The 27,618-nt window shown below is 49.1% G+C and overlaps 2 protein-coding genes and 1 long non-coding RNA gene across 6 annotated transcripts in view; 1 reads left to right on the top strand and 2 right to left on the bottom strand.

Moving 5' to 3' along the window:
* Positions 1 to 2,836: 2,836 nt before the first annotated feature.
* Positions 2,837 to 23,902, bottom strand: EIF4E2 (eukaryotic translation initiation factor 4E family member 2). Of its 2 annotated transcripts, XM_006262928.4 has the most exons (8): positions 23,794 to 23,902; positions 22,383 to 22,497; positions 20,691 to 20,825; positions 17,652 to 17,756; positions 15,320 to 15,472; positions 15,095 to 15,231; positions 6,948 to 7,026; positions 2,837 to 3,337 (listed from the first exon to the last, which is right to left on the bottom strand). In XM_006262928.4, the coding sequence occupies exons 1-7, from the start codon at positions 23,811 to 23,813 to the stop codon at positions 6,981 to 6,983; spliced, it is 711 nt and encodes a 236-aa protein (XP_006262990.1). In that variant the 5' UTR covers positions 23,814 to 23,902; the 3' UTR covers positions 2,837 to 3,337; positions 6,948 to 6,980. The 2 variants fall into 2 exon arrangements, with proteins under 2 accessions (XP_006262990.1, XP_006262991.1); XM_006262929.4 differs by lacking the exon at positions 6,948 to 7,026.
* Positions 23,903 to 25,125: 1,223 nt separating this feature from the next.
* LOC102564039 (cytochrome P450 2J5) overlaps positions 25,126 to 27,618 on the bottom strand; it is a 38,888-nt gene continuing 36,395 nt past the window's right edge. For all 3 annotated transcript variants that reach the window (XM_059731224.1, XM_059731226.1, XM_059731225.1), the window contains 2 exons: positions 26,428 to 26,569; positions 25,126 to 25,434 (listed from right to left, as the gene is read on the bottom strand). In XM_059731224.1, coding sequence (XP_059587207.1) covers positions 25,256 to 25,434; positions 26,428 to 26,569 — 321 coding nt within the window. In that variant the 3' untranslated portion in view covers positions 25,126 to 25,255. The remainder of the gene's footprint in view (positions 25,435 to 26,427; positions 26,570 to 27,618) is intronic.
* The window catches only part of LOC132251452 (uncharacterized), a 157,774-nt gene continuing 156,720 nt past the window's right edge, over positions 26,565 to 27,618 (top strand). The window contains exon 1 of the long non-coding RNA XR_009463550.1: positions 26,565 to 26,972. This is a non-coding gene — a long non-coding RNA (uncharacterized LOC132251452). The remainder of the gene's footprint in view (positions 26,973 to 27,618) is intronic.

Here is a 27,618-nt window from a genome sequence, read left to right as displayed (position 1 = left end):
GCCCAGCCTCCTTTTGAAAGCCCAAAAAATCTAGAATGGGGGGGTCCAGCCAGAAGTCTGGGCACACACCCAGGCTTCAACTCACAACTCTTTGGCCCTGGAGTCAGCACACACACCCCTAGGCCACACAGGCAGGTGCTGTAGGAGCACAAACAAGGGTTGAGAGAGCTTTGAATTGAAACCAACCGGGTCGGTGAAAGGAGGAAAAAAAGCTGATGCCCACTGAAGCATTTTGCTGTAGATCAGTATTTAAAGACAAGCACAGAAGGCCTGGGACACTTCTCAGTGCACCATTCATACAGGCTTATGCATCAGACACAGGGGAAAAGTGTGGAAATCCAGGAAAGTTTCATACAGACTAGTGCATCGTTCAGAGGGGAAAAGTGTGGAAATCCAGGAAATAGCAAAGCTGTGCTCTGCACCACTATGGAAATGAAACCCTTCAGGGATATACCTGCAAAGAGCTAAGCACGAGGTGACTGAAAGGAGTCCACAGTCAGTATTCCAGCCTGGCTGGTTTCTGCTTATATTAAAAATAATTGCCTCTAAATCCCCCTAACAAACACTGGAGGCAGCAACAGAGAGCATTATTGAGAGGAATTTTAAGCAGCAGCTGTGGTGCTACCTTCTACAACCTGGGAACGCAAGCTGCAGCTGGAACGATCACTTGGTTCGGAGATGCCCTTGGAAGTGACATCAATGACAGTCAAGAAGCAGCAGGAGAAGAGCTGGGATGAGGGGTCTCAAGACGTCTGGAGGGGACCACCCCCTTCTCCCCAACCCCAAAAGCCAGCTTCTGAAGCTGTGGACAGACATTGCTTAGATCAGCAGATGGTGACCTACAGCCCACAGGCCAGATCCAGCCCATGAAGAGAGTGAATCTGGTCTGTAGCACAGGGGATGGGCAGCATACAGTAGTTGGGCATCTCCACTGCCCAGTGCTGTGCATTCCCCTGCAATGTGCTGCCCCTGCCCTCCCTGCTCCATGCCAAACTGCAGCTTCTATTTATCATTGCTAAAGTCACCGCTCCTCATTGCCATTGGTGACAGAAATTTGTGGCACCCAGTGGTGATGATAAGTGAAGGCTGCCAGGGGAGGTGGTGAGAGAGCATCCCCAGCACCAAGCAGGGAGGTCTGGGTACTGCAGTCAGTGGACCACAGTTGCAACTTGGGTACCAGCAGCACCCGCCTGCAGTCTTTCAGTCAAGCCTAACTATTGTCTAAGAGAAGGTTGCCAAACCCTTAGGTCATTCCAAATGGGGTGTGAAATGGTAGTGCACAGATATGCATGCCCAATGCCAAGCTATCCAAGGCATTACACAAGCGTACCTGGAAGAATCTGGTACTATTCTAGTCGGATGCATTTTGTAACGTTCTGTTACATGCACATGCTCTGTTCTGCAACACAGGCCCGTTCAGTCCTCCAGGCATCCCACAATGCAGCACAACCCCTGCCCTCTAAGGGGCTGCTCCATCACTCAGGCTGAATGCTCTGGGGGTGTTTTAATCTACTCTTCCACACCTGTTGAGTCACTTGCTGCAGCAGCCAGCTGCACTCAGAGCAATAGGAGGGTGGCTTCTACTCATTCTCTTGAACGCTTTCAGAGATTATAAACCCAGAGCATGGGACAAGGGCGAGTGTTCCCACCAGGGACAGCAAAACATCCTCAGAGTGTCCTCAAGGCTGGTTCCAGGTCACTTCAATTCCTGAATCTCTTTTTAAAGTTGAGGAGGTTGTACAGGTCTGCCTAGTCACCCAGTCAAGCCTAGCCCTTGTCCAAGACACAAGCACCGTATGCTGCCCTTGCTCTCAAACAATGGGCCTCATTCTGAGAAACGGCACTTGCTCAAAGCTGAGCAGCCACTGGCACTACCTCTGCTTGGGCAGAGGGCACCCACTGCAGGCGCCCTGCTGAACTGCAACCACTCTGGAAAAATAAAACACACAAAGAAAGTTTGCACAATCCCTGAGGAGGCGGAAAAGGCCAGAGCTGGTAATGACAACCATTAGCATTGTCGTCAAACAACAGGGGGAATAATTAGCTCTCTTCCTTGCTGTGGAAACGCAGCTGCAGGTGTCTGAGCTCCCCAGTCAAGACACACCACTGTTTGCCTTGCACTGGGGTAGCAGCCAGATCACTCCCACTCCCCAGCCCTGATCCCCAAGAGCTGCTTCTCAGGGCCAAATCCTGGCTAGGTCTTCCCCAGATGACAGCACACAACCACAGGTGCTGCAAGAGAGCTCCCCTACTTCCTTCACCATTTAAATGCTAACATCCATACACTTGACCTTTTCATTGATCAATCCACCGCCCTGCAGAGCTGCTGTTATCCCAGGAAGGGAACTGGAGCCAAGATAATTATGGCTTTTTCGGCCCCTCCTTCCCCCGGCTTGAGAGGAACACCGACTATAAGCCTCCATCTAACCATGGCACAGGCAGGCCAGCAGGCAGTCGTGCGAGGCACTAGCAGTCACAGGGGATCAAACAGGCAGGCAGGGAGAGAATTCCACTCCCATTTTTCATAAACACATCATGCAAACAAGCCCGACCTGGGGCCAAACTCAGTCTGACCACAAACAAATGCTGCGGAGTCGCATCAAGGCCACGTTAGGCTCCACAGCTATTAGATGAGTCAGGACCACAAAGCAGGACCAGTGATGTTTGATGTCAGGTTCCCTTGCCGCTGGGCAACTCAAACTGATGAGAGAAGGGTGGAGGATTTCACTGTCTTGGAGGCCTGTGGGGTCCTGGTTCATGGAGGTCAGGAAGGGGCTCCAAGCAAGAAAAATCACCCTTTTGCTTGTTTTTAAATGAACCAAAGGAAACGACAGACTGAAAGGAACAAAGAGACCCAATAATTTATTGGCAGAGCTGGAAGGGGGCACTTGCAAACCAACAGGCTGGCTCTCAACTAGGACACTTCTCCCAGCTGCAGAGATGTTCTTAATACTGGTATCCCTCAGCAGAAGGCTCTGGCATGAGTGTGAGATTGCAACATCCTAGGTGCAGTGTACAGAGAGGAAGAAGAAAGTGCTGAAGGAGGCGCCTTGGTGGCACGCTGCTAAGGGAAAGGTTGGCCTCCCGCCCCCGCACCAAAGAGAGTTTGTGTGACAAGGTCAGCCTGGTGTCAGTCACCGATGCTCAGGGCGTTGAGTGGGATCCTTCCCCAGAGAGAAGAGCGAAGAGGGACCTGGTCAATCCAGGCTGCAAGTCCCTTCAGAGACCGGAGGGCATGGATGAGACCACTCCTTGGTTTCCAAGGTGGTGAGGAGTCCAGTGCCAACCTTGCTGTTCTCACAATGTGATTTTTGTATTTCGAAAGCTTGAATTATCCCTGGAAGACAGAGAGGGAGAGAACAGGAGATTAATCATATGAGCAAGGACTTGGCTTCCAAGACAAGTCTCATGTGTTCCATGATGCAGACTGGAAATGGGTGGGTTTTTAGTAGCTGCGCTTGCTCTCAAATCAGACCAGCTAACTGCTAAGCAAATCCACATTCTAGCCAGTGCTCCCACTCAAACCCCAGATGCTACTAGTCACCGGTGCACTTAGATGGAAGAGGAGAAGATCCTGGGTTCCTCCTTATCTGTTAGGAAGGTTCAAGGATGATAGTAGCTGTCAGCCATGGGCTCATTTGCCATCTCAAAACTTCCCAGTAGATTTCAGGATAAGAGCAAGCGCCGCCTCTCGTACAGGGCCTCATCTATTCGGTTCTCAAGCAAACAACAGCTACTTTGTTTGGCAGCTGAGCTCATAGCTCTAATCTCAATGGCAGTCTGACCTCTCTTGATTTTATCCCAGATACAGGGAGCTCTTTGTAAGAGACACTATCAAGAAGTTCAGATTTTACCAACCTCAAGAACTCCATGACCTGGAAGGGAAGCTCCTAGAGCCGATACTGCAGCCCTCATTCACGTGAGCAGGGCACCAATAAAAGGGGACTGCGGAACAAGAGCACGTGTGTATCTATTAGGGGTGCACCAATGAAGACTTTCTGGTCCAATACTGATGGCCGATTATTAACGAGCCATACTGACTAATACCGACTCGATTGCCGATACGCAAGCCCGGCAGCTTGGAGAGCAGCATCCAGCTGGTAAGTCGGTTGAGGGGGAAGGGGCGGGAAGTGGAGGAGGGAAGGGCATGGGGGTGCAGATTGAGGCCCCTGCAGTGATGGAGGGAGTGGGGCTGAGGCTGGGGCAGGCGTTGTGCAGCTGGGGCAGGGCAAGGTATAGGACAGAGCCACACGTGGCTTGTCCAGGGGGCAGCTCCCACTGCTATGCACTCCCCCAGGGGAGGCATGGGGGACATGTGCCCCCAGATCTGTGCATGGGGCAGAAGCAGGCTGCCCACTACAGGCTGAGGCAGTACTAGGCTCTCCCCGGCAGGGTGCTCTGGCCAGGGCTGCGGCACTGGGAGGAGATGGTTTGGGGGTGGCTACGGCAAATTTTGGGGTGGCTGCAGCCCACTCTGTAGCCCCCGCTCCCAGCACTGCTGTTACCCGCCCCAGCCCAACCCCCCACTGGGAAGAGCCTGGCACTGCTCCCAGCCCTGAGCGCAGTGGCAGCCCCCTTCCCCACACACAAATCCAGGGGGCATGCACCCCCCATGCCTCCCTCATGGATGTGTGCAGTGGTGAGACCCTCCCACCCTGCCCCCCACACCTCCTGGATGAGCCGCTCGCAGCTGTCCTACACCCCACCTGTGCAGCGCTTGCCTCTGCCCCAGCCCCACTCCCTCCCTCTCTGCGGGGGCCTCAATCTGCCCCCACCCCTTTCCCCCAAGAGACTTACCATCTGGACGCGGCTCTCCAAGCTTCTGGGCTGCACTCCTGGCCGCACGCATGCACGCACCATTTATTGGTGACACTATCGGCCACATTAGCCAAAAAAGCCAACTGCCGATAATGTCAATTCTTTTTTCATTGATGCTGATACGATATGGACTGATGTATTAGTGCACCTCTAGTACTTATTCTTTCAACACATGACCTGTCACTAAAAGCTCAGGTCTCTGACAGCCACAGGGCCTGGGCTTTCTGCTCACTCTACAAAAGCGTGACACTGGGCCCTACAGGAATGAACAAGCTGGGTTGGGGGACTCTACAAGGTTAGATCAAGCACACGTCCCAGCAGGTCAGCACAGCTAGCTGAAGCCATGCTACAGAATAGAGGCAGGCAGTAAGAAGTGGAGTTTACTGAAGGACTGCGAAATGCTTCTTAAACCTCTGGGCTAGCTCTGTGCTCTGTAGACCCTGGACAGCCGGCAGGGCAGTCTGGCCTTTCTTGGGGGGATTTGACAGTAGTCTTTTTCAAGTCTATTGTATGCTGGACACCCTTCTGCTATCTGGGGTGTTAAATGCATTATCCTGCTATAAGACACATGCTTGGAGGTCACCCTCAGAAAGGCTGTGCTAAGCACCATAGTCCTGTGCTCCCTGACACCAGAGCTGGGCAGCCCTGCTAGTTGGGGGCACGGTTCTAAACTCACTAGTGCAACCCAGGTACCTGACGGCAGCTGCCTGATGCCTCATCTCCCAGCACTGTTCTCTCGCCCACGCCAAGCCTACAGATGGCAAAAGAGTTCACCTTGAAGAGCAGGTTCCTACAGGTCTCTAATTAGCGATTAGCTGTTGCCTAGCAGGGGGAATCCTGACTTTCTCTCTTCATTCCCCATTACCATGAAGTCCCCAGTGCCTATTTCTCAGTTACCCAGGCTCTCTCTGCTCCTGTCACTGCTTGCTCTGCTCAATGTGGGTAACAAAGGCAATTAAGACAGTTGAGTCAATATTACCAGCATATTCAAATGTGCTTTGCACATCTACCATCTTCTATCGGTAAATCACCAACTGTGCTGTTATTTTATTCTAGAAGGTCATGGGAAGGTCTTCTAATAGTACAAACAGCACTGAGCACCGTGTTTAGTGTTTCATAAACATCTCGTTAATCCTCCCACAAAGCCAATCCTGTGAGGTAGGCAAGAAAAAATTCTTTGTTTCTTCCACAATCACCGAGTGAGTTTATCCAATGCATTTCTGCTGGATGGTAAGGTGGGAAGTGGTGGCAGCTGGGGGGTTACCAACTAAGCTTGGAAGGTAGCTTTGCATGTACAGCTTTATGGTATTTGGGATATTGCAACACATCCCCCTTGGGCAAGTTACTGTGCACTGATGTGTAGCAACCAGAGTGATTACTCAGCAGCAATCCAGCTCATCTACAGCGTCATGACAACAGAACGAGCCTCAAGTTCAGCAGGCAGTGTTCTAGCCACTTAAAGGAAGGTGCCTGCCATCACATAAGTGGACAGTAAGGGACTGAAGATGCTCTTGGTCATGAGATTCACCTCTGTGCTGAACCTGACTACCCTACTTATCTGCACATGGTTGCCATTAACAGAGGAACTTGTGGAGTCTCATCCTGTTACCCACAGTTTGTGCTATTTTTAAAACAGAGCAATTCCTGCATGATCTTCCCAGACAAGTTTTCATAGGTGGTCCAATTTATTCTGCCATGCTTGGCAGCGAGAGCAAAGGCATGCATGCCAAGCTCAAAGCGCCTTTACCAGTGGGCAAATGTATGTACCAGTGTCTGATTCCAGCTCTAAACAGCCAACCCCTGTGCAGTACAAACAAGCTGAGGCCATACCTCTCAGCCTCCTGGGCCTGGGCCTGGGATGTAGCTGCCTTGCAGACAGAGGACACATCATCAAAACAGCAGCCAGCATCCCGGCAGGTAATGCAAAGTAAAGAGACACAACACTCCATGGTGAGAATGTTAGTGCTTTTGGATTCAAAGATCACTTTTGATCTTAACTTAGCCAATAGAAAAACGGGACGGATCACAGGCCCACAATACAAGCCTGTGTTGGGGTCAGAGTTGGAGGACCATCCCTGTGGCGGAGAGGTATGCCATACAGTCGCGTAAGAAGAAAGATGAGGCCCTACCCTGGGTGTGACAGAGAGAAGGGGAGCCTTCAATCAGCGGCCACTGCTGTTCACCAGGCCATGAAACTCCTCCCAGGCCCTGGCAAGCCAGAGGGAAAAAAAACAGCACTTGAGATCAAAGGCTTCTTAACTTTAATGAGAGCAGAGACATTCAATGGCGTTTTGAAAAGCACTCATTGGGGAGCAAGGCAATATTCTCAGACAGCCTTAGTGGACAGAAGCATCCTTAAAATCCAGCCAAGCCTCTGACATCGTGAGCAGCTTTGAACTCCAGCACTGCCAGGGCACTTCCTCATTGGTTGGCGGTGATCAAACCGTGTTAATACCCAGAGACAAGGCGATGACCTCCTTCCTTTTTTAAAACTGAATTTCTATTTCCCATAGCTAATAAAATAACCCAGGCTAGAGGACTGTCACAGTCCTTGGCTGCTTAAACTACACTAGCTTCTGGGCTCCTGCTTCAGCACATACCTAGATATGTGAACCCCCTGAAATGCATTTGTTTTTATGCCACATGGCTTCATTATTACCCCATTCTCTAACCAGGCTTCAGAATCCAATTATTATTAGAGAGTCTCATTTTCTAGCATAAACCTGCATTGTTAATGACAACCACAATAGATGCGCTACAGCTATTTGAAACGAAAGTGCTTTCAGATAAGTCACAGGGACAGGCCTAACGTTCCATTCCCTGGTGGAGGATGTGCTCCTGATGGACAAAGCTAGTAGACTGAGAAATTGCTGTCTGTTATACAAGGACAGCATACCGAGAGCTCTCTCCGGGAAACAACGCTGAGGTTAATACAACCATGACTAGTATCTTCTGGAATCAGATACATCAAAGGGCTTTGTAGCTCTCAGGGCTCCTGAATATAGCACGTGGGGCTGCAGTACATGCCAAGCCATTTAACGTAACCTAAGCAATCCCAGAGGCACCGAGAGATTAGAGACAAACCAGCTCAGTTGTCAAATCTGATTCTACCCAATAGGTACTTATTTCCAGACCTGAAGCTCATTATTTTGCAATGGGCTTTAAGACAACCCACTGCCAGCATGGCAAGGGAGAGTCCGGAAGGACATTCCACACTGCCACTGTGCTCTGGATCTTCCGTGCTTCTGAGCTAGGCCGTATGCTGCATGCTCTGCCATTTTCTGGCCAGCCTTGCAGAGGGAGCCCAGGAGAGTGGAAATGTATAACGCCAGGACTGAGAACTTGGATCTAAATACATGCTCTTCCTTTCGAAGAGTGAGGAGGGCTAGATTTCCCCTCCACAGGTGACCTGCACTAAAGACCAAAGGCCTCCATACCTCTCAGTAAGGAACAAGAACCCCCCTCAGTGCACCTCAGTCCTGCAGGGATGGCCCTTCCAGGGAGAAAACACAGGAACTCAGCCCTCGGCCTGTGTGGCCTGCCAAAGGGACCTGTTAATACCCACTGAAGTGCTGTGTTGCCAGGAGTTGGCTTCTTCCCCATCAGTTCTTCTCTCCTCTCCCAGAATGTCCTTCACCAGGATGGACAAGTGATGAACAGACAGCCCACAGCACCCCTTCAGAGACAGTACCCACTGGTCAGGGCTAGGCAGCAGCCCCGTGCCAGCCCTTTGCTCTGATGGAACTAATGGAACGAGAGGGGGAACGCTGCAAAGGTAGTGGGGCAGCACAGGTGCAGGGCAGGGGCTGCTGTTTGGTTTGGTTTGTGTACCAGCCTCTCCCATGACTGGCTGGGGTTCAGAGCAACATTAGGTCAAAGGCAATTGAGGGGGATCATGGGAGGGGACCTCATTGTGGCTTCTAGCAGGTATTTCTCCAGAGGAGTTTCACAACACCAGTTTGGCCAGTGTGGCAGGTCCTGCTTGGGGAACAGCCCAAAAACAGAAGAGCCAGGCTAGAAGCTCACTGCCAGGAAACAGCACAGAGACAAGTTATAACAGGAAAAAGCCCTACCCCACTTCTTCATCCCATGACTTCTCTACCGCCAAGCATGGCCTACACGCAAGGTCTCTCCTCTTTGCATACACCTGGCTGGTACCAACAATCAGGACTACAAGGCCAGGAAACCATGCAGAGAAAGGGATCTTCAGAGCCCTGGATAGGGTTGAAAGCACCCTAAGCTGCAAAACACATGGAGGCTGGAATTAGAAGGACAACAAAATGGAGCCCTTCTGACCAGGTGCATCTGCTTCTGACCGCCTATGCAGTCTCCCTCTTCTGGTCCTTGCCTCCTCTCCCCTTCGCTCTCCTCATCTGCTGCACACGGCCTGAACTTCTCCACTGCAGGCTGTCCCCAGCTCTTCTCTGGTTAATGTTGCTGCCTTTGTGTCTTTCTCTCCTACTTTACCACATCCAGTGCTTCCTTGGTTTCCTTTCCTGATAGCACCAGTTATTCCTGGACAGATTTATTTCTGATATGAACCCAGCGCCCACCTTCTCCAGTTAGGATCACCCTGGCTGCTGTACCTATGCTGTGCTCCAACTGCCAAGTCCCATTCCTAACCTGGGAGCAAAAGTCCTTCATAGTGCAGGAAATCTAGAACACAAAGCCTCACACGATACAGGAATAAGGGAAATCAGAAACCTCTGCTGCCTTGCCTGAGGAGGCCACTCCTGTTACTGTGTTCCCCAATGCCCCAGTACAGCTCTGGGTCAGCACACGTAGGCACTTTTCAGAGCCCTGCAACCACAGCAGCTGAGCACCACACACAGATGGGGTGGGGGATTGTTTCTATTTAACAGATGGGGAAACTGAAGCATTGGTGACTAAGTGGGCTCCATCATGGGCCACACTCGTGGAAGCACTTGGACTTGGGTGGTGCCTCCACTTCTGCCACGAGGCCTGGGGAGAAGAACTGCAGTGAGAAGCCAGCAGAAGACTCCATTGACAGAAGCGGCTGCAGAGGCTGCCAGAACCAGGTCGAAGGCCTCCGAGACCCTCCTGCAACTCTGACTGTCCCAGCCCTCCCTCTTCTTCCATTTCAAGCTAGTATTTCTCAGCCCTTCCCATCTTGCTGATCCTAACCCAACCTACCCTAAAAAGATATGCAAACTAATATGTCTTCTTCTGCCATCAGCATTCACTGTGCATTCTGCCATTCCTTCCACCTGGTGGGTTTTGTCTCTGTAGTCTTGTTCCTGCTCTTGGCACAGGGACCATCTATGACACTGTGTGTGGACAGCTCCCAAAAGAATGGAGCTCCATCCTTGGCTGGCCCTACCATAACAACAGACTTGCTCAAAGTCATCTAGGAAGTGATCCCAGATCCTTCCAACCTCTCCTTCCTTTTGCTTAAAAAAAAAAAAAAAAAAGCAAGAACAAAACCTTTTCAGATCTCTGGTAGCACCTAGAAACATCTAGGTACAGTGTTCCAGAAGGCAGTAGTCTCCTTTTGACCTTAACATTTGAGCTGCATTCCCCAAGAAGAAATACGGAATAAATGGGTTTTACTTTTAGCCCCTTTACAGTGAAGGAACAAGCCCCCAAGGTACCGAGCCTTACAGATTCACCAACACCCCCATGTCATTGTCCAAATAAACTTGAAGAGGCATCACCCCCTTTTCAAAGCTCTGGGCCAGAAGAGTGCTCTTTAAAACCTGGATGTCTACTAGGGGCGGGGCCAGAACTGGAAGAGGAATCCCCCCATGGACCTGAAAAAAGGTGGACAGCCCTCAGCTCTGGCACTTTCCTGAGCTCCATTACACTGTCTGCCTAGTCTTAGACCTAGAAGCAAGCAGTGAACAATCCACATTCAAGTCACTCCTCCCAACATGAGGGACAACTCGTCATTCTGGAGGTGTGCCACAGTAAAGGGAGGACTTCTCTGCATTCACACAGCTCTCCCCCCCTTCAAGTATCTAATTTTGTAATGATACAAAATGTAATTAAGGATAAAAGCTGGTGGGGTGAAGCCACATGCAGCTCAAAGCCAAGCAGAGGGCTGTAGGAATGACTGCAACCTTCAAAAATATTGCTTCCCAGTTTGCAAGGAGTTACAATGGACGGAAGAGCAGGGGTCCCAGTGAGTCATGCGAACCGTTGAGCCAGCAGCAAAGACTTTTCTCCCCAGATTAAGCCATTAGCCAACCATCTTCCTTCCCGTTAGGAACAGGGTGACTCTTCAGACTTCACTGCCATACAGCACTACCCTCATAGGGATGTCGCTTCTCATCAGTCTTTGGCGTCTGAATAGCTGTTGTCCCCTTCCCTTGTCCTGGGAGAGCTCCATGTAACCCCTAATCATTCCTCTGTACTGCATAACTCCCTCTTCCTTTCTGTAGCATATCTACTTGCTCCCTGGCCAAAGGAAGGTCTGAGGTTATTGTCAGCAAGTGCCTGCAGTGAAACAGCCCTAATGCCAGCACTGTTAAGATCAGCCATTCTTTTAATTCACTCTCATAGTCCCATTAGTTATCAGCAGTCCCTGAGAGGAAGGGATAGTTTTATACTCTGCTCAGCTCCCACTCCAGCAGGCACTTTCAAGCACAGTTTTGTTCTCAGAAAAGCAGCTTTGCTTTAAAGCTGACAGGATGATCCATAAAGTCACTCAGCAACCAAAATACTGCCAGCCCAAAGAGCTCAGCAGAAGCCCGTGTGCTGCCACTCAAGGAATACATCTGTCTCCCACAAAGAGAGCATAATTCTTGACTTACCCTTAGCTGCTGACAGAAGCTGTTGATGGAAGACAAACCCCCATGCCCCAGACACAAACCAGAAGCAGGAAAGAAGGATGAGGTGCGAAACACTGCTAGTGAAGGAAACCCTTCCTATAGGGCACCTTGGCATAACAGGAGCTTTCTAGTTAGAAGCACAGTGTTTCCCTACGTGTTCACAGCATGGAAATTGTAGTGCTCTAGAAAACCCTTAACCGAAAGAAATGTATTAGGCAGTGTGGGAGCGGGGGAGTAAGACTTCTCCTCAGCCACACAACTAGACCTCTCTGAAACCTCCTAGGTGCCCAGTACTCCCAGATGAAGGGTATTAACTGCCTTCTGGACTTTGTCAGCTTTCCGGGACCATTTTTCTAGCAAGACTGGAGATGGATACAAGACTAGAGTAAGCTGCCTGCTTCCGGGGGCTTAGACAGTTTGTCAATACTGCACACGAGGAAAGAGGAACTCAGGAAACCCATTCTGAAGGGTCTGCTTATGTGGCTAAACGTGCAAACCCGCTGCTGCCAAGAGGAAGGACTGAAGGCAGGGCAGCCTCGGGGAAAGTCTAATGAACAAGTTCCTTTTCAAACACAGCTTCACTGTATTGAGCCTGTCAGCAAGGAGCTCACAACCTCACCAATGCAGGGCCCAGAAAGGCAGGTTTCAGAAGAATAAATGTAATGGCTCAGGAGTGATAGCCAAGTCTTGCGCCAGATCCCAGAGCAGAGCACACACTGGAGAGATCCTAGAAAACCAGTTCTCTAAACAAAGCTCCAGATTTTAAGCAGTACCCACTAAGCATGCTCCCTCCCTCCAAGCACCATTGCTGCTAATCAAATTCTGTATGCAAGCAGCCCAGAGAAATTAAAACATTGCAAGCCACCCAGAAAGGAAATACCAAGCAAGCCCCCAACACAGCTGCTTCATTGGAGCCTTTCGTAAAGCAGAGCCACAGAGTGTGAATGCAACGCACTGGCTAGGAAGCCTGCCAGAGTCCTAAATCAAGTGGTGCATGTGCGACAGGAGTTCACCTGACAACAGACAGCATGTCAAGAGGATTTGATGGATAGGAAGGGGATAGGGGGAGCCTTCCTGGAGGAGACAGACACACAAGAAATCCTGCCCTAGCGAAAGGAGCCTGCTAACATGATTCAGCCTGCACATGCGGTCAGACTGCAGCAAGTGCTGTCGTTCCCTGCTGTCCTGTCAGGGCCTCAGTGGCTGTGCCCAATCCAGTTTACAGCCATAGCTACAGCCACAAAGAGCTGTTTGCAACTACTATGTGCAAACGCAGGTGATATGACAGAGAGAGAGAACAAACAGTTCAGTTGCTGCTCCCAGTTGCTGCTCCGTTACCTTGATTCAAGTACAGGGTGATGACTCTGATAAGTAGGTTCCCTCTGGATTTGCACAGGTGGAACAGATCAGAATCTACCCAGCAGATGCAGTGCCATTAAGGGAATGTTGGGATGGAGTACAGCCTAGCTCTGCCTCAGGAGGGGCTGCAAGCCCGCTGTCAGTATGCCCAAGTGCAGAAGAATAAGCAGGAAATAAGCCAACTAACCCCATTCAAGACCTGCTCTCAGCTGCTAGACTGAATCCCAATCTTAATGGGAATCTGCTCCCCAAACACCTGCTATGCCCAGACAATGACATCCTGGATTTCACATCAGCAAAAGAAAATGAAACAGCAACAGCCCAAGAGCAGAGGCCAGCAAGGAAGGGATGGAAGGAACTGAATACATTTGGGAAGATCACATGAGCAGGCTGGAGGCAATGCAATACATGGCTGCCCTCAAAAGTGTGAATCCCTACACAGGAAGGAGCCACGCTGTGTTCCTGCAGAAGTAGGGGAGGATGTCATGCAGAGGATGCATCTCAACTTTCCATGGTAAAACCTCTCTGCCTAACCCAGACAGCAGAGGTGCTCCCAGCCCCCCATGGCTGGAATGCTGGCTCAGGGCAAGGGCTCTCTTTGCCAAGGCTAGGGAGAGAAGAGAAGACAAATGAGGATGTTATACCCAGAGATTCCGATTCCTCTCACTGCAAGGAGCCCACAGCCTTATCATGCAGGCTGCGTTGTCTCTGAAAAGTACTACAGAAACTGAATAGCCACCTGCAGGTCTGCAGAAGCCCTGTACAATCCTGTAATCAAGACAGATGTGGCAGAAGCAATGCCCTCTATTGGCAATTAGTGGAAGCAGGTGGGAGAAGTAGCGCCACTGTCCAGCAACAGGGACATGTACTCCTCAGAGTCCAGCAAGAAGATCCAACAATCATTTCAGTGGGAGCCTTTGGAAACAGAAGTCAGGAACAGAGTCCATTTAAGAAGAATAATGAGCCTGCCCTCCCATTCACAAGCAGCCATCTGAGAAGGCCACAGGTGGGGTCCAGAAGCTCTTTGGGGTTCCTATCAGAAACAGGATTTGACTAGCTAACCCTGAGTCTAAACCTGCAGCGATTGTGACAGGCACTTTTCACTAAACATTAGACTGATCATCCTACACTGTGACATAGCCTAAGCAGCCATGTGGGACAGAGGGCTTGCCAAGGATTCAGCAAGTTTTAGCTATGGAAAGAGGTCCTGCCTAGGAAATCTTGATGGGTACTTGGCCTGTGGTGGTTCCAGGCTGGATTCAAAAGCCCGAGTTCTAATGCCAGGAATTCCTGTCCTTATTATTAATTTGTCCAATTGCTTTTTTGCATATGTAACACTTCAAAGTGCCCTTAACCCGACCCACGTGACTGAATCTGTGTTCTGGCTTCTAATGCACTTAACAGAAAAAGGGTCTGTGTTATTCACTTCCATCTAATACCCCTATATGCAATGATTCTGTCACTTTGCGGGAAATAAACATCACCGTGAATAGCCTGGCATGGCAAACTGTAATGGGCTTATTTAAAAATACAGCTGTCCTCTCTGTGTACCATCAGCCTCTAGTCTTGTTAAAGAGCCTCTGTCACTAGGGGCCGGGAGGATTTAATATACAGCATTTATTATGATTAGAAATCATTTGTACAGCACTGTAAATTCACACGGCGCTTTCCCAGGAACATTTATAAGTCTAATGGCCCAATAAATCCCAGTTAGCTTCCGTATTTTATTTTGCAGAAACTCTACTCATTCAAATAATCTGTTCCCCACTGCAATCTTGTCTCTGAACAGATAAAACCATGTTCCCCCATTGTAGAGCCCAGTTCCCAGATGAAGGAGACGGTAGGTTGTTAGTGAAGACCAGGACTGCATGTGATAGAAAACCAAGATGTTTTTACTGTTGAAAAGCAAATATCCCCAACAGCAGCAGGGCAATATCACAGGCTTTTGACTTTTAAAGTGACCTGGCACAAGAGCTGCTGTTTGTATCTGCTGACAGTCAAAACAGTCCCAAAGCACTGGTACACAAACAACACACGTGACCACTCCTTCGTACCCCTGCACCTTGTGTTAAGCCGCCAAATGTATGGGTAACCAGCACCGCTCCCTCCCAAACTGCGGCACGTACTTGATGCTGTCGGTGTGTGTCTTGTATTCCATGATGGTGTTGGGAGGTAGATTAAGCACTCGCCGCAGCGTGTCACGTATCCGAGCTGTGGTTGCCTGGTCGCTGGCCGTCTTGTTCCATATTGAGATAATGTCCTCCTGGAGCACAAGGATTGGAGGGGTTAGCAGAGGGCAGCATGTGTAAACCAGCCAGCAGGCACATCTGACAGTCCGCCAAGCAGCTTACCTGGAACCGGACAGAGACGACTGCCCCGCAGATCTCTTCCCCCACCATAAATTGTTCTCCCAGCATGGCCAGAATGAGATTCTCCCAGCATCGTGATGCTAAGCCCTTCCTCAGACGGATAATCCATTTTCCACCATTTTTGTTGGCATCATCCTGGGAAGAGGGATGAGAAATTGATTTGTTTCCTCGCAGTAATTTTTTCTGCTTTCCATTCAAGGACATCTTTGGGTGGGAGCAGATATTGATCAGATGGGGTATGAGTGACAGAACCAAGGTATTTTCAAAATAAAACATTACAAAACCTACCTCACGCCTAGTGCACGACATGGATATTTTGAACCCAGGCAGAATGGGAGATGCCAACTCACTGCTTTCCAGAGATTCTCTTCCTATTCATTATGTCCTATTCATTATGTACTTGTGCTTTAGAGTTTAACTGACAAAAAGGGACCACACTATAGGCTGTGCATAGAACTAGAAGACAGGAACTCCTGTATTCCACCCGCAGCTCTGACACCAATTGCCTTTCTGGCCTAAAATAAGCCAGTCCCACCCTGGAGTTGAGTTTTCCCATCAGGGAAATGAGGACACTACTTCTTCCCCTGGCTGGGATGTTGAGGGAGGGAGCACTTGTAAAGTGCTTCTGAAAACCTAACGGCAATTTGGAGAAATAGCTTGGGCTCTGCAAGTCACTGACAGATATGTTAAAGTTCAAGCTCCTTCCACTTGACCACCATGCTCGGAGTGAATCAAAGCCCCATTGCTTGGACCACCACAGATGGAAGCTGAAGATTTTAGGGCAGAATGTGTCAGGGACAGCCTCATGCAAGAACAATCCAAATCAGCACAACTGCCAGGAATGCAGCAAATTACTGACAGGAGCAAATTGCTTTCTGATTAAGTGCTCTATTCTCCTACTTGCGAGCATCCCCCCTTTAGAAATGAGCTGTCTCGGATTCAATCCTTAACAGGCATTTAGTTTAACCCATTCAAGGCCACTTTACAAGGAGTGAGTGGGGAAATCAGGGAGTAAAACCAAGAGTAGTAGATACGATCACTAGATAATCAGTACTTGCTCAAGCAAGGTCAGGGCCACAATAAGGACAGGAAGCGGGATAAAATAACCCCTGCTATTTTGCTCCTGTGGGAATTTGTTTTTTCCCCCCAACGATAAACAAATCTTTATTTAGTCATTTGTCTAATTTTTCTTTGCTGGCTGAAAGAGAGTAAAGCTCAGTAAAAAAAACCCAAACCCAGTAGTGTTACTACTGAAGCTTCTGATATCTGGTGGAGAAAGGCAGAAAAGGACTGGGGATGATGAGACCAATGCAGAGGGGTGTATGTGGGGAACTGGCACTTCCACAGGATGGGAGGGAAGCCACAAGGAGGGAAGCCACTAGGAAATGGGGGAGAGGCCTAGAAAACAAGTTGGGAAAAGAAGGCAAAAGTGAAGGGAGTATCAGAAATTAAAGAACAGCTATTTTAAGATGCATAAGAGAAAATGCTTTTTAAAACTCCAGATACCGTTAACCTGGGGAGTTTTGGCTGCATCATGTTACCAAAGGCAGGAGCTCATTAGAAGCTCAAAGGGGGTTAGACATTTTATATAAATAGCATTCGCAGGAACGCAAGCTATAAGCCCCTGTTGTGAACGAACTGCCAGCTGAGTTCAGAAATAAATTCTTCTGGATGAAGCAGTGTAATTAGGCACTTGAGAGCAAGACATAAAATTCTTATACTGCAAGCAGTGGTGGTCATTGCTGGAAATGAGCCAGCAAGCTGGGGGGAAAATTGATCCAGGCTGTTTCCACACAGCTCCACAATAAGAATTCAGTTTGCTTCTGTATGTAATTCTAAGGAAGAGAGGGAGATGGAGATATAGATCAAAGCCTTCCCACAACCATTTACTCTCAGTGCCTGCACTTTTACCCCTACTTGCTTCTTCTACACAAGGAGATTTGGACTGTGGAATACACTTATAGTGGCACAGGGTTCAAGAAACCCCCACACTGCTGTCAATGGAATCGGATCCAACGAAAGGTGAATGTGTTACAGTGGCCAGGTGCTTTGAGTCTCCAGAACCCACGTTCTCAGATGGGAGGCAGCCAATGAGAAGCGGTTCTCAGTTTCCTGATGACAGGCAGCTAGTTGTGCTCCTGTAACCCCTCTGTATGCAGGGCAACATCAGTAGCTGCTACGTGAAAGAGGACAGGGCTGAAGTTAGACACATGCAGCTCAGAAAAAAAAAATGTAGGGCAGGAGTCCTGTACTGCAAACACTCTCTCTCTAGAACACAGAGGTAAATGAGCCATGGTCCAGGGCACCAACTCACCTCCCACATGGGCTTGATTCCCTCTTTGAAGAGATGGAAGTCGCTGTGGCCTGTCAGGTCCCCAGGACGTACCATGTGGCTGTAAAACCTCCAGAACTGCTCCACCTGTAATAGCACAGCCACAGCAATCAGCAACAAGCCAATGCTTTCTATGTCGCAAGATCAGGGCGCTCTCACCATCAGAAGGAGACCTGGGTTCTGCAACAGGCAAGCCTGGCTTGCAACTCCTTTCCCTCTGCTAAGTCAGGTCTACTCTGCCCCCTCTCCCTCTATACTGTACAGAGAAAGCTAAAATATTTGGAATGGGCCTGGGGTACTGATGGGGTTGGTATCAGAGTTACTCTAAGTACATGAAGCTGCCTGCCTGGCACTTATCAGCACATGGCTTGGTGTACCTGCTGTACTTACACACCATGTAATTCATGAAGGTGTAGGCAAGTCAAACTGCACTGGGGCCTCCGTCAGATACTGTGAAAGTCCCACCCTACAGGACCCCAATTACCAGCCAGCAGTGAAACAGCTCAGCTCATCGGCAGGCTGCCACTGGGCTCAGAGACCACAGAGGCACTTAATTAACCCTTGCTTTCCACACCAGGGAAGGCTTCAAGATTTCTCCTCACAGGGGAAGAGCAGATTGGGGGATTTGTAGAATCACAAACACTTTCTGATGTTGGTTTAGGATTTTAAACCACCTTGAAAAGTGATTGCTCAAGCAGTTGTTTAGGCAACTCTAAAATCAACCACTCTGTTTTAACCCCTTTCCCGGCTGGCTGCTACTGCAGCAATCTTTAAATTGGCTTTCATGCCAACGCTGAGTGATGTACACGCTTCTCTAATGCTTAAAAGGTTTTTGTCTTGTTTTTAAACGACAAGACATTTCACACATTTCTTATCTATTGCGCTGCTCTAGACAAGAAAAAATATTTTTAAAATAAGGCCCTCTGAACTAGATCCTGCATTCACTGAATTCAATGGCAAAGCTCCCACTGATTTTGGTCAACCCTGTTGGGCCTGGCCTAGCCAAAGAACAAGTAACAAAACAGTTAACGTTTATATTTTGCGGTTTTAGTCAATAGCAAGATTAAAGATAAGCAAATGCTACCCTGACTACTAACACAAAACCTGTTGGGCCTGAACATCCATTTAGACCTTGGAATTGTTTTCAGACCATCTCTACTTATCACCTTTCAGAGAAAAAAAATCCTATTTAATAGCTGATCACTACAGCACAAGAAATCGGGTTGGAGGAAGGAGTCTGTCTTTGTTGTTTTACAGCTTATCATTAAAACACATTGTGGATACTAGCTCTGTTACTAAGTTTGCTATGCCCTCTAGCGGCCAGTATCTAGCTAGCTGTCACGGGTTCAGAAATGATGTTTGATAAGATTTCCCTAAAACCTAAGGTATTACTGGGATGTAAAAGGAACCTGTGACCCTAACATTAAGCAGTGAAATTAGTGTATTTTTTTAAACACAGCTCAAATGGTTTGATAGCTATTTGCCATGTGATCTCTCACACAACTCTCTGCGGTTCCCACACAGCTATACGAGCACGCAAGTAAATCGCACTTGTTGAAGCAAAAGACGCTGATGAATTCCAAGCCTCCAAATGACGACCATCATTCTTAATGGAACCCTTCCCATTCCCACCAGCATTTGGGTCTGACCCAGCTGTCTGGACTGGCATGTCTGAAGGCTCAGCGTACCAAACGTAGGTAGAGGAACTGGGAGTTCCCTTAACTAAGCACATCCAGAGCTGTATGGAAGAGTTATTTTAATACTTCAAACATTCCAGCAGAGTTCAGAGGGGACAGGATTAACACTCTGGGAAAGTCACTCTATCTTAAAAAAAGGAATCGGCTTCTTTTACAGTCCTGATCACCATGGAGATCCTGAACCCAATCACCAACAAGGTCTGGTTTTATTTCTGTCACTGAAAGATCTAGAAGGAATTGTTCTGTGAGGGTCCCATGTTTCCAGGCTTTTCAATACCATTTCAGAGGGCAGCCCCATCCAACTTTATTTTTTAGCCCTCACCTCCACAAAAGCACAAGGAGGCAATGAGCCAGTCATGAGATCCAAGCCCACCAGCTTGTCACATGTATGATGGAAATGCCTGCATCAAGCACATCAGTTATAAAGCAAAAGAGATTCTGCACCCCCACCCCGAGAACAGAGGAGCTTTTTGTTTAAGATCCATGTCAGTGGGAGTGTAGACACAAAGCGAACTGCAGATGTTCAACATTTCTAAACACGGGAAAGTCATTTCTTCCTTTACTTACCCGCTAAGTCTCGCAAACAAGTTGGCATGCACCTACCAGACTTACAGCTGACCGGAAACGCTTTGACTGGCCCTGACTTACAACTAAGGATTCTGCCATTAACGAAGACACTAACCCTTCAATGACAAGTAGCAGCACTCCATAGTCGTACCTTCTCCTGATCTTTTTTAATAACATCATCACATTTTAAGCCAAGGTTTTCAAATGTGTTGGGTGCTGTGGGCTGGATCCAGACTGCAGGGCTTCCCATGGGCCAGACAACCCGTGAGCAATGGTGGCACTGTCTGAGCTGCTGGAGCTAGTTTTGGTGCTAGTTTTGTTGCTCATCTCTTCCCTTCCCTCCTGCCCTCTCCCTTGCTGCTAATCTTGTTCACCAGGAGCTACTAACCACCCACCACCCTCCATTTCAGCAGTGGGTAGGGGAGGGAGGTGAAGTGTTAGTTTCCTAGATTGGGAAGCAGCGGAGATTAATGCTGACATGGTAACAAGCCCCTCAGGCCAAACCTGGCCTGCAGAGGTGGCTGGTCCAGCCTGTGTGAAGACCCACCTTCATGGGCTGGATTGGGCCTACCAACCATACGTTTGACACCACTGTTTTAGGCAGATTAGAATTCAGGTCTTGGCAAATAAGCCACCCACCTTTCCATCTGATGGCAGAGATTCAGACACATGTCACTGCCAGCACCACAGAGAAAAGTCACCCTGAGCGGTTGCACTGCGCTTAGACAATAACGCGCAACAATGGGGATGTACTCACGGAGGCAAAGGTGCCAATCTGTTTGATGTTCTGCTCGTAGCTCTGCGAGCTGGTGGGCCTCCCGGGCGTTCGTCTGGAGTACCAGAAAGTATAATTATACTGCAGTGGGTGCTCGGCCGGCCCTGGGACAACAGCCTGCAGAACAGAGAACCTCATTTATCCTCACAAATTACTCTGGAGAAGAGACCGAGAAAGCTATATGCATGGCATTAGAAAGGCACGTGGTCCTGCCACCACAGAGCATAAAAGGAACAGTTTAGCCTCATTTTCCTAGAAAAATCCCATCCTGGTTAATAGCTTGACACAGATCATTACTTCAGCAGTGATCGGCTGTATTTCAAAGAGGTTATTAGAAATCCAGAGTACTTTCGCTCTTCGAGCAGGAAGGGAAAGTGCTAAGGGGCAGCAGCCCCAGCCCCAGGAAGAATGTCACCCGATAGCAACCCCTCAGGCAAATTTAGGAAGGGCATTAATAAATTCTGGAGCGGCTCCCTTTAACCCTGGGCTGCCAGGACAGTTGCAGCGGTCAAGGCTGTCACAGGCCATGGAATGCAAAACAAAGAAGAGAACGGGAGCTTCTCACAGAGTAGTCTATTCTTCTCTTTTGGGAAAAGAAAAAGCATCTAAAGTGAACTAAACCCCAAATCAAGTGAAATACTCCACCACAATTCCAGTGGCAGGGTTCAGTCATTTAGCTTTCTCAGAGCACTGTCAGCACGCAGGCAGATAAAGACAGAGGGAGTGCCAGGAACAGCCACTGCCTATATAAAAGGCTTCCAGCGTACATTAATGCAGTCGCCAAGAAACAGATGTTACACTAGAATCACCAACCTGACAGAGGTTCCATCATGCAAGGGAGAAGGAAAAGGTCCAAGCTGATCATGCAAAGATGTTACACTAATTAGAGAGCAAGTTTTAATGAGCGCAAGATTAAAGGAGAGGAGGTGGTTTCCCAAACCTGACTGAACCATGCTGTATCTGCTTGTAATCACCCTTCAAGGACAGACTATTTAAACAACAGCACAAAACTTGATCTTCTAAACCAGCAGTTTTCAACCTCGATGCAGCCTTGTGTTAGACTCCAGGCCCCCTTTGAAAACACTGGTTCCTAAGCTCTCACTCATTTTTTTTACTACAAAAACATACCAGAGCAATTATTTTTTGTCAAAAAGCTCACAAAGACCACAACAGAGCAGAAAGATTATGAAACTCTGGGTTTCTGTTTGAAGTGTCTGGTTTTATCTTGCAAATAGCATCTAGGTGTTTGCACACTTAACAGTACTAGCATTGCACAGCACTTCAGGGCACCCTTAAAAGGGCTGCATGGCACCCAGCATGCTACAGTACCCTGCTTGAGAACCGCCATTCGAAACCAAGAGCAAGCTCCCATCTGCAAATACTTCTTGAGATTTGCCTGAAGCAAGTCAAGCTTTGCTTTTTGTTTCCACAAGTTCAACTCACTGGGTGAAGATTTCTAATTGCACCGGTGAACAGGGTACTCGAGCTCAGCTTATTATACTGTACGCTCATTAGCCCTAGTTTGTTAGTACCACACTGACAGAGCAGCAAGCAAAATAACAACATGCCGACATGCATCTTCCTTACAGCAGAGCTACTGGACTGATCAAGCCCCGTCAAGTCCAGCATCTCCAACCGTGCCTTGACGACAGCAGTGGAGCGCACAGCACTCACCTTCCTCTTGGTGCTGCCCTGGGGCTTGTCCCGGTCGTTCTTTTCCTTCTCACCGTCTTTCTGTGTGCTGTTCTCTTCGTTCTGGTCATGGTCCCCACTGTCGTCATCTTTCAAACTGATGAACGTGAGGTGGGAGGAGAGAGAGCCTTAAGTTGCGCAGGAGCAAAAATGTGGCCACCCAACGCGCACCCCATGACACAGAGAGAAGCTGGGAGCCCGACAGAGACTCGTGCAGGGAGGTGCGTTATGAGCCCCGCACCCGTCACAGGTCCCGTGGCCGATACAACGCCCAGGCATCATTTGTTATCCAATACTTAGCTGTACCAATAATGGGTACGTTACCCCGTAGATTCCTATTTAAGACGAGGTCTATTACTCTGTAATTACTATTTAAGACAAGGTATAGTACCCCATAGATTCCTATTAAAGACGAGGTCTACTACCCCATAGATTATTATTTAAGATGAGGTATATTACCCCATAATTACTATTTAAGACGAGGTATATCACCCCCTAGATTCCTATTTAAGACAAGGTATATTACCCCATAGATTATTATTTAAGACGAGGTATACTACACCACAGATTATTTATGACAAGGTATATTACCCCATAATTACTATTTAAGATGAGGTATATTACTCCGCAGATTCCTATTTAAGACACGGTATATTACCCCATAATTACTATTTAAGACGAGGTACATTACCCCATAGATTATTATTTAAAACGGAGTATATTACCCCATAGATTATTATTTAAGACAGGGTATATTACCCCATAATTCCTATTTAAGACGAGGTATATCACCCCGTCGATTCCTATTTAAGACGAGGTATATGACTCCACCGATAACTATTTAAGCCGAGGCACGTTACCCCGTCGATTCCCATTTAAGCCCAAAAATCAGACGCAGGTGAGAAGTGCCATGTGCCGGGTCAGACCGTACGTCCGTCCCGCCACGTCCCAAACCCCGGGACCCCTCGGCCGGCCTCCTGCAGGCTCCGAATCATCTCGCGAGGACGGGGCTCAGGCCCCGGGGCCGGCGGGGCTGCTTTCCTGCCCCTCCGCTGCGCACACCTGCAGGCAGGGTTGCACGGGGCGGCTCATTGGACTCGCTCGCCCACCACCCCTCCTCCCCCCTGGTCCATTAGGTGTTAATTTGTCCCAAGCAGTGAATGCAATCACCAAGGAGGGGGGTGGGGGGGGGCTCAGCCCCCGTTTCTAAAGGCCAATCAGGGGCTGGGTCTGAGCAGCCTCCACACTGAGGCCCAGGAAGGTCCCCCCAAGCCTCCCCCTCCCCCACGCGCGCGTCACACATCGCGCCCCGCCCCCTCCGGACCAACGGCCGCGGCTCCCCCCGGGGGGGCGGGGGACGAGGACGGAGCCGAGGCGGGGGGGCGCGACTCACGCGTCAAATTTGTTGTTCATCCTCGCTCGCCGCCTCCGCCTGCCTCGGCCTCAGGTCCTTCCGCTCCTGCGGGGCCGCCCCCGTCACCCGCCCGCGCGCCACTTCCGGAAGCGGAACCTTTCCGCCGGGGTGCAAGTTTCCGGGGGGGACGCAATAGTCGCCGAGCACATAGTGAGGGAATGTCAAAGCGGCTCGTCCGCCATCTTGAGTGTGGCACCTTCCCTCCCGGCAGCCATATTGAGTGTGGGAGAGCCCTGCCAGGCGCCATTTTGAGTGTGGCAGACCCACCGCGGGAGCCGCCATGTTGGGGGGGGCTGCGTGTGATGTCGCGAGCGGCCGTTGGAGGGCGCCGCTGCCTTCCCGCCAAAACGGGGTGGCCCCAACGGTCGTGTGGGTGCTCGTGGCTTCATGTTCGTGCTCTGAGGGAGCAGGTTCCTGCCTTAGTTGTGAGGCGCTGCGGCCTGGGAATGAAAACCAGCCACGGCTAACAACTGCTCGCCTGGGCGGACGGAAGATTTTGAAAAGGGGGTTGTGGGGAGCAGGGTGCCTCATCCCCTCTGAAAACAACACGCAGCCGGAAGCTTTGACTGATACGCCAGGCTGCACCACGCAGGCGACGATCGCAGCAAAAACCACGTACGGCTTCACTGGACCGAGTTAGAAGCGAGGTGTAGGGCCGTGAAAGAGGAGCTTGGCTACCAGGAGCGGCAAACAGGCCGTGGCATTGGGAGAAGGAAGGACCGTTTGATTGGTGGAACATCACGACCGTGAAGAAAGACGGGGTTATTATTGCCTCTGGAAGGCAGGGTTTAAAAGGGATCGTCTAGATTATAACGAGCCATAAATGATATGGACTCTGTCGCTGCTGGGTTAGAAATGCTGCAGGCACTACCAGGGGTGTATTTGGTAGCCATTGGCGATGTGTAGGGGTACACGTGCGTGCACATGCACCCTCTGGGATTGGCTGTGTGCTCCCTGGAAGCGCCAGCCGCAAATTGGAAGCACGCTTCCGGTTTCGCCGCTGGCTCGGCGATCGGCAACTGGAGGAACCCCCCCGGCTGGAGGTACCAGTCGCCTATGTTGATAGCCATATTGGTCTGCACCGATGCAAGCCATCCCCACCCCTCGGATTTGCCCCCGGTTGCTTGTATTCTTTTTCTCTCTACTAGGGAAATAGTAGTTCTGGACCAGCTCATGCCACCCTCCAGCCGAGCAGCTGTGCCGTGCACCACAAGGACGGGGTGGCTCTTTGGCTTGATGTTGAGATCCGTGTGACAAGCAGGCATGGTTTGTTAGCTCGCTGAAAGGAATTTTAGGGACTCAGCACAAGGATTGTTGGTCAGACAACAACTGTAATGTGTTAAGAGACAAAGGGTTTGCAAAGCAGTGGTTTCCAAATGCCAAGGATGCCATTCGAGAATCCGAAAACCACTTCCCAGCAGGTGTCTGGGAAGACAGAAACTTAACGAGGAACAGCACACATTTTATAGGGTTGGGGCTGCAGAATGAACCCTACGATAGGCTTCTTGTTGATTTCCTTCACTCCTTCCGGCAGCCGAAAGGTGAATGCTCTCAGCAGACTGGAGAACATGATAAAGAGACTTGTTTTTGCCAGCTGTTCCCCCAGACAGACACGGTGTCCTGCAGGGTGAAGAGGAGAATTTATCACACATATCTAATAACCCTTGCAAGTGGAATTATGCCTCTGCCCCCAAGTTGAGGAAGGATACAATTCATTGGAAATAAATGACAATGTTTAATGTCTCAGTATGGCTTGATACTGTATAGATGTAGGGAGCACCAGAGGCACTGATCACAGAAAGTTTAAAAAAACAAGAATACATTTCACCTGTTTGTCTTCTGTCATTGTTTTGTCTCCCATATTCATTCTTGCAACACCACTACAAGGCTGTGCTATTTTTCCATTTTACAGGAGGGAAACTGAGGCACAGAGAAGCTTAGTGACTTGCCCGCAATCACAGAGGAAGTCTATGGTAGACTGGGGAACCCTGGTGTCTTAGTTTAGCACTCTAACAACTGGACCGCCCATCTCCTCTGCCAAATGGGATCAAGTCAGTGTTCCCCGTCTTAGAAGTCATGCCTACGCTAGGAAAATAGGTTACGTTTAGAAGCTACTAATAATGTAACCTGAGTTTCTACACTTCTAAAAATACGTTGATTGGCTGTAGCTACCCCTAGATGGGACTATTATTCTCTGAAAAGTAAGTTTTTACATTCCTTCCAAAACCATTTTTCCTTAAATTACCATGGATATTTGTTGCTCTCGTGTTCAATATCCAGTCTGTTTTTAAATCCTGCTGATTACTTGCTTGCTCTCCATTTAAATGTGATTGATATGAATACACTCAGTATCTGTCAGAATTCAGTGCTGCCACAAGGAAACACATTTTGCTACCACAATTCCAGATAAATTTGCTAAGAAGCTTCAAAGAGCAGTTAGTCTTAGTTTCTTCAAGAAAGAAAGAAATTATCCGCCGTTGGAGATAATACGTTTGTTTTCTGAGCTCAAGACTTTACTGGGTTTTATAAAATAAGATCGGATGAAAGGCTAAATAGATATCAGTCTGTGGAGCAAGTACCCTGCTACACTGGGTGTAATGGGATTAATGTTACCTGCTGAAAATGGCAAAAAGGCTTCTTTGTTCAAAAAGTTTCCACCTTTGTCCAGGAAGTGACTTGGGTTGAACTCTTGAGGGGTCTCCCAATGGTCAGGATCATACAGAACAGAAAATAAGTTGGGATAAATTAAAGTGCCCTAGAAAGAAAGACAACTCCTTAAGAAAATAAAAAAAATATTCCCAGCAGAAACATCCTTGGACCTCCTATGGCTTCCCAATGCAGTCTGTCATATCCCTTTAAAAGTGCCTAATGCAAGAACAAGCTAATTCTTACATGTTCACCCTCTGACACATACTACAGAATAGTTCATTAAAACAATTACTTCAGCAGCAAGGTCTTAAGATTGATTCCAAACAGTCTGAGGACGATAATATACAGCCAAAAATTAGAATGTTTAATTCTGGAAAAATAAACACCCCAGACTGAGTGTGGAACCCAATTCTAAAGTTGCGATCAGTGGAGCATGACCTCAAAGACATCTTCCTCGCTGTCTCCCAAGGAGCTATCTGTAAAGTCTCATCTGCTTGGGAAGGTATAAGGTAAGGAATAAATTTAAGGAATATATTTCTATTGGTAAAATTCCTTTTATTCTAGAATATGTGCCTTTTTCCATTTAACTTATGTATTTTTGCCTTTGGTTTCAATAGTGCCCAACATTTTAGCTCCATGGGTGAGTTGAGTGGCACAGGGTTGGTCTGTGGCTTGGCTCCTGTGTGGGATTGATCTATATGTGCGATCTAAGCACGCTAGCCCAATACTGGGTGTCCCAATCTGGCCAGGTGCCAGCCTGACCTCATGTGCCCCAATCTGGCCAGATGCTGGCTCGCCCCCGCGTGCCCCAATCTGGCCGAGTGCTGGCCCGCCCCCGCGTGCCCCGATCTGGCCGAGTGCTGGCCCGCCCCCGCGTGGCCCGATCTGGCCGAGTGTCGGCCTGACCTCACGTGCCCTAACTTGTCTAAGTGCTGGCCCAACCCGACCCTGTGCACCTGGATCTTGCCATGTACCAGCCCAACCCTGTGTACCTTGATCTGACTGTGTACTGTAGTGATCTATCGCATGCAAGACCATGTTATCTGACCTACAGAATTTGAGGTGGGTCTGGAAATTTGGGAGAAGAGTGGCAATTAACTCTGCCACCATTCTTCTGCTGCCAAATTTTCAGACCTGTGGGGAGCCTTGTGAGCT

The sequence above is a fragment of the Alligator mississippiensis genome, chromosome 7, assembly GCF_030867095.1.
Source record: "Alligator mississippiensis isolate rAllMis1 chromosome 7, rAllMis1, whole genome shotgun sequence".
Taxonomy (NCBI): Eukaryota; Metazoa; Chordata; order Crocodylia; family Alligatoridae; genus Alligator; species Alligator mississippiensis.
Note: the sequence above shows the minus strand (reverse complement) of the source record. Positions and strands in the feature narration are given on the sequence as shown.